The sequence below is a fragment of the Charadrius vociferus genome, unplaced genomic scaffold, assembly GCF_000708025.1.
Source record: "Charadrius vociferus isolate BGI_N301 unplaced genomic scaffold, ASM70802v2 scaffold103, whole genome shotgun sequence".
Lineage (NCBI taxonomy): Eukaryota > Metazoa > Chordata > Aves > Charadriiformes > Charadriidae > Charadrius > Charadrius vociferus.
Window position 1 is genome coordinate 6,643,949 of NW_009648061.1, and position 6,786 is coordinate 6,650,734.

A 6,786-nucleotide genomic window follows, 5' to 3' on the forward strand; every position below is an offset into this window, starting at 1 on the left:
TCCAAATTATTCTGAACTCAAGGTTCACTATAGTCTCATAGCTCCTGTAGTTCCCAAATGGCTTTAAAAAAATGCTAGCTGAACAGCATTTATCCATTCTTAGAAAAAACTAAGTAAGACTAGCTTTTAAGTTCTGCGTTTCCCCCAATAAGAGAAGTGCTTTAGAGAAACTGAAAATAAAGCATGGACATCATTGCAGCCATTTCTGCTCACAAAAGAATCCAAAGGAAAGCTTTTAATTTATTTTCCATTCAGGAGCAGCTCTGTCCAGCCAGTAGGTGAGGACAAGTTATGTAAACAAAAGGTTGTGCATTTCTTTCAGACCTCAGGTAAGAACAGCAAGTACAAGCTAGCTAGCAATTTTACCATTGTTACATGAAGATTTTTTTTAAGGAGCAGAGGAACCTAGTTGACATTGGGACATGGAATTTCTCCTTCCTGGCCACTAGAGCCTAATCAGGTATACTCTCAGTCTGAGGCTTTGTCGTGGTTTAACCCCAGCCAGCAACTACGACCATGCAGCCACTCGCTCTCTTCTCCAAGCTGGGATGGGAAAGAGAATTGGAAGAGTGAAAGTGCGAAAAAACTCATGGGTTGAGAGAAAGACAGTTTATAGGTAGAGCAAAAGCCACATACATAAGCAAAGCAGAACAAGGAATTCATTCACTTCTTCCCATGGGCAGGCAGGTGTTCAGCCATCTCCAGGAAAGCAGGGCTCCATCACGTGTAACGGATACTTGGGAAGACAAACGCCATCACTCCAAACATCCCCCTCTTCCTTCTTCTTCCCCCAGCTTTATATGCTGAGCATGATGTCATATGGTATGGAATATCCCTTTGGTCAGTTGGGGTCAGCTGTCCCAGCTGTGTCCCCTCCCAACTTCTTGTGCGCTCCCAGTCTACTCATTGGTGGGGTGTTGTGAGAAGCAGAAAGGCCTTGACTGCTTAGCAACAACCAAAATCACCAGTGGCTTCTCCCATCTTTGTCTGTTGGATGAAGCTGCCACTGCTTTTGCTTGCAGGTCCAGCCAGGAGTGAGGCTGAGCCCAGCGGATACACACAAACACACGTACACAAAGACACAGAGCGAGCAGTGCCTATACTAGCACGCACATACACAGCAACTGCACTCACATAAATCCAACACCACAGCCTCATCTTGTCCCTCTTCGCCAGCTGAACAGGACTGAAGCTCACCAGCAAGACAGGCAGGCCCCCGCACTCTCCAGCTTTACAAGGACAGCACACTGACGGAGCCTTCAAACATTGCCATGGCATTTAAGTTCATCTAAAATCCATGCCCAGACCCTGAGCCCCCTTACCCTGCCACCGGCTTACATCTGGGCTCTTTCAAGGTGCTGGTTTCCTCCTACTTGCCAGCTAGTCCAGCTTGAAGTTTGCTAGTGAGCTTTGTTAGTGAAGTTTGCACGCGCACTGGGATCCCTACAGCACCTGGCCCTAAACACATTGGGCAGCCCATGGCTGGCTCTCAGATCCTACAGCCCCTATGACCCATGGCCTCTGCTCCAGTTGCAGGTGCCCAGACCTCATAACACAGACACAGATGCAGCACAGAAAGCAAAGTCAAGCAGAAAATCATCAGAAAAAGGATTTAATAAGAAGCTGGGATAGAATGCAGTGATGTGGTGCAGGGCCATCAGACAAGAACACTGCTTACACGAGACCGTCCCTTCATGCAGCCTTCTAATCCTCCCATGTGCACCTTGACTCTTTCCTTCCTCTGCTCTGTCCCCTCCCAAACAACACGCCCCTAACTAACTACTTTTCCCCCATCAGTCCCAGATTTGCTACATCCATACTCAAAGTTGCTATTTCTGGTAACATTACCTGAGTCCCCTCAGCCTGGCGTTACTGACACAGCACTGTAGGCCTTGCAAGATTCTTCCCAGTACTCCTTTCGATTATATGTGAGGGTTGACCATCTTCCCCTTAAACATCAGTGTAACTCGCCAACCTTTCGCAGCAGCCATCTGTAATTTTTGTCAGCTTCTCACTCTGTTACTTGTGTTTAACAATTTCTCATATTGTGGCCAGCAGTTTCTCACCGTCTTTCAGTGGACTAAACCTCAGGCCAGGGCCTAGATATCTGCCTGCATAAAATAAGAAGATTTATTTCAAAGACAAACACAAAAAGAAGCGCAGACACCCTAAGTTATCATGGGTTTAATATGTGACAGCGCTAAAGAAACGCTTCAGTGAAACCGTTAGGATGCAATTATCTACCGCAGCCAAATGTCTGGTTCCAGGTTTCATACAGCTCCAGGTCCTTTGAGGAGACACTGGGCCGCACGGTTCTGAAGGCACTCTCAAAGTCTAGAAAAGCAATAGGCCGTACTTGGTCTGGCATGATGGTTGCAATGTCCATGGACTGAAGACTGCGGATAGGGCCCAGAGAAGCTTCTCGACAGAGCTGTGTCATGTCTGCCCCAGAAAATCCATTCGATTTCTTAACTATGAGTTCAATTTCCTCTTCATTTAGAGAGCAGTGCTCCTTTGACATTAGACGGGTAACAATCTGCTTCCTAGCTGAGGCTTCTGGAAGAGGAATGTACAATCTCTTCACTAGCCTCCTTCGGGCAGCTTCATCGATTTCTTGGGGTCGATTTGTTGCGCCAACCACTAGAATACGATCTTCAGAGGAGGTTGTTGCCCCATCTAACTGGACCAGAAATTCAGTTTTTATTCTTCTCGATGACTCATGCTCCCCATCGCCACGCTGAGACAACAGAGAATCAATTTCATCGATGAAAATCACTGCTGGCTGTTGACATCGTGCCACAGCAAACAGCGTACGGACCATCTTTTCCCCCTCGCCTACCCATTTGGAAGTCAGAGAAGAGGCACTGATGCTAAAAAAAGTCGCTCCGGACTGGCATGCGATGCACTTGCCTATAAGAGTCTTGCCAGTGCCAGGGGGGCCAAAGAGAAGAATTCCTTTAGGAGGACCACGTAACCCAGTGAAGATGTCTGGCCTCAACATAGGCCAGACTACTATTTCTTTTATGGTAGCTTTAGCGAACTCAACTCCGGCAATGTCATCCCAGTTGACAGGAGGCCCGTGGTCCATGATCTCGTGCATAATGAGTTCAACCATTTTTGGTTCTATGTTTTTCAGTCGTTCATCTACAGGCAGCGATGGATCCATCGGTCCTCTTGCATGAGGTTTACACTGTGCTCCTCCGTTTTCATTTCCGTCTTGTTTTGGAACTGGAGGAACAAACTTGCCAAATGGACCCCGAGATCTGCCTGCCCCCAGTGACTTTTTTACACTTCCATATGACGAGACTGGTGCACGCTGGGGTAGGTTTTGAGATTTCTTTTGCTGCTCCACCCACAGCTGTTCTTTTGCAGTTCTAAAACCAGGAACACTGCTCTCTTCATTTCTGTTTCTAGTCCCTGAAAAACTACTAGCTTCTGTACTAATGGAAGCCTGGCATGTAGCAAGGCTAGGAATCACCGTGCTGCCTTCATCAACCAGACCATAAAATGCTTTTCTTTTTCCAGAACTTGCAGACCATGAAGGTACAGCTGACTGATCGGAAAGAGACAAATTTTTTCCATCACGACAGGTACCTGACATTTTCAGAGAACTAATACTTGTCGCTTCTTTACTTCCAAATAGCGGAGTTGCCCGGAAACCTGCATGAACCTGTTCATTTAAGGAGGCTGAAGAGGCAGGAAGCGTATCTGAAGTTTTGGTCACAGGAGGCACACTGCTTTGAAGAGACTTTGAAGATGAGGGATGCTCAAGGAGATCTGCTCCCTGACTTGCACATTTTGCTGAGCCAGCACAGAGCTCAGTCTCTCCAGCACTGCTGAAAATACTGAGTTTAGGAAGACCTGGAGTGGCAGAGGCACTGACCCCTTTATCAGCCAGTACACAGGCATCTGTTGGTGCCATCTGAGAGCTTTGGAAATTTTTGCCAGCCCGCATCCTCTCTTGCACACACTTTAATTCAAATACATTATCTGTTGTCAAGGCAGATTGCCACTTGTCACTGTCATTTTGCTGACACTTTGCCAAAGTCAAAATGTTTTCAGCATAGTTATTCAAGCCAGTCTCTATGTTGTCAGAGTCAATAATTGCAGAGTATTTCTCTGCGTATTTTTTAAACAGGCTGGCAGCACAGACCTGAGAGATCTCGGAGTTTGCCCATGCATACTGAATACGCAGGATTTTGGCACGGTATTCATCTGCCTTCTGTCCGGGTGTGCAGGTGCCAGAGGTAATAGCAAAGTAACTTTTCTGCCAGTCGCTCAGGTGCACGGTGCTGTGAGTGGGGGCTTCCATCACTGACACTGAAAAACACATAAAATACCTGATGTTACAAAATGCATTTCACAGCTATTTGCTTTGGCTGCTTTCCCCCTTTCCTAAATACATATACACGAAAACATACCTAATTTTAATTGAGAGAAATAGCACAGTAGATCTTGTAAGCTATTTAGCCAGTCTGGACACTTTACCACTTTCAAAAAGCAACCAGTTTTGTGGTGTAAAGCCATTTAGACTGAGGGTTTTTTTTCTTCCTTGTCAAAGAAAGAAGAAGAAAAAAAAAAGAGAAAAAAAAAAAAAGAAGAGTTTGCTTCTAATCAGAGGTCTCCTGGGGAGGTAAGTAGACTGCAAAGAATGGTAACAGATGGCCAAACAAAAATTGGCCTTGTTAAATGAAATCACCAGTGCTTTCACTCTTATTTGACAGAATACGGCACAGTGCAGAGGAGGACAGATTATACATCACTGTCAGAATGATGAAACTTATTACAGTGATGGTAATAAAAATGAAACAATGAAGCTAATAAATAAAACTATATGCAAAGTCTCTGAGGGGAGGTAAAAGTGGAACGAATAAGCCCAAATGCAGTAAACTTTCAGATTAAGAATATATTTACAGATTCATAGCAAATATTCAAAACTATTTATTCCATTTAGAACGTACTAAAATGTACCCATTTTAGATTTCAGAGAAACAAAGCTCTTGTTTACTTAAAGCAATTCCTCTTTCTCAGTTTTCAAAAGCAGAATTTAAATTCCTTCAGCGATTTTTTATTTAAAGAAATAGGAAAGATAACATTTGGCTAGGAATGAGCATTTTGCTAGACTTGAAAAGATATGCTCATGTTCACAATGTATTTTCAAAGCAGTCTTTCTCTGCAGTGTATCATGTGCAGAGATATTTCTGGTAATGTCAAGAATTTATGATTTCAGAAGAAACATAGGCACAAGCAAAATTACAAGAAACCTACCACTGCCTCAACAGGGTTTGCAGAAGGCTCTTAATATACAGTAATTCCAGCCTTCTCATCGGTCTATAAGGGACATACATCTAATATACAACATGACCAAAATGCCTCAATTTCTAATTTCTCTACTTTTCACTTCTGGCTGGGATGGTCCAGCCAGAATATACTTAAAACAAAAACTGCTGAAGTGGAGGTCCATATATTCTGCTCCCCTTCCAACTACAAGTCAACTTTCAATCCTCTTCTGAATCAGCTTACAGGCTATGTAAGAGGGCAGATTAAGGTACAGGTGTAATGTACATACAGGACTGGGGAAACAGAGCTGAGAGAATCCGGAGGGTGGTGGTGGTCCACTCTATTTACTTTCAAAAAGTCTTGCATCAGTGTAAGACAAGAGAGAGCACAGTATGATTATGGGAGGAGGGGTTATGCACATAATAAACAATAAGCAGATAAACTATTTTGGTTTGGATTTTTTTTTTTACTTCAGCCCAACCTTGTAGAGCTGTTCAAAAAAGTCAAAGTATCTTTCACCTGCAAGTTCAGTGACTTTACACAGGAAGCCAATTAAAAAAAACCCCACAAAAATAAAACTTCCTCTGAAAAATTACTGTCAACTTTTGCACTGTAAGAAGTATAACTTGAGCCTACCGAATAAGATGCAAATTCCCACCATAATCCATCTGCAACTGAGCAGATGAACAGGAGATGGAAGGCTGAAACCTTTTCTTTCTTTTCTCTAAACAACTTTTAAACAACACACTAAATAACTGTCACTGTGCACATAACTTTTTTGTAACTGTTGAATCAAAAACATCTTACAAAACATAAAAGCTATGTTCAGAAAAAGTTTAGTAGCAGGCATTAACTCCCATGAAATATTTCCATAGATTTACATCATTCAGAATAGAAAATCTCAAGTTTGTCACCACTTCCTAAAGATTTAGTAATCATCTTCACAGTTCTGAGGGGTCATAAGTGAACGGTGGTAGCTAGTTTAAAATTTCAGTTTGATTTTTCTTCTTAAGTATCTTCTAGCATCACATTTTGTCCCTATTATAATTCCTATTAGTTGTCCTCATAGTCTTACTATTTTTCCCCAGGAGACAGCCCAATACGTATGCAGACAGTCATTCTTCAACAGACCAAACTCTTCCCAAATGTTGTGGGCATCATGCTTTCATGGCAGCGTCTAAGGCTGGGTGTTTTATCGAAGCATTGACAATAACGAGTTTCTGGCATGCAAACATTCACCCTCAGCCACGTGCTGGATATCACTACATTCATACATGAACAGATATACCCATTTAAAACACGGGAAATCCTGCTTCCCCGTAGGCAAGAAAACCAGGAGGGAAGCACGCCAGCTGCCCAGGCAAGGCTTAGCCCTCCCCGCCGCCGCGGAGCACGCACAGGCCGATACCGCCCAGCCGGCCTGAAGGCAGGGCCGAAGCCCTCAGCTCAGGGGCCCTCGCCGGCACGGCTTCACACAGCTCCACCCCCTATCACCACACCGGGGGC

The 6,786-nt window shown here is 44.0% G+C and overlaps 1 protein-coding gene across 1 annotated transcript in view; it reads right to left on the bottom strand.

Moving 5' to 3' along the window:
* Positions 1-2,132: 2,132 nt before the first annotated feature.
* Positions 2,133-6,786, bottom strand: part of FIGNL1 (fidgetin-like 1) — a 6,089-nt gene continuing 1,435 nt past the window's right edge. The window contains exon 2 of the mRNA XM_009883782.1: positions 2,133-4,320. Within this exon, the coding sequence (XP_009882084.1) occupies positions 2,237-4,312 (2,076 nt within the window). The 5' untranslated portion in view covers positions 4,313-4,320 and the 3' untranslated portion in view covers positions 2,133-2,236. The remainder of the gene's footprint in view (positions 4,321-6,786) is intronic.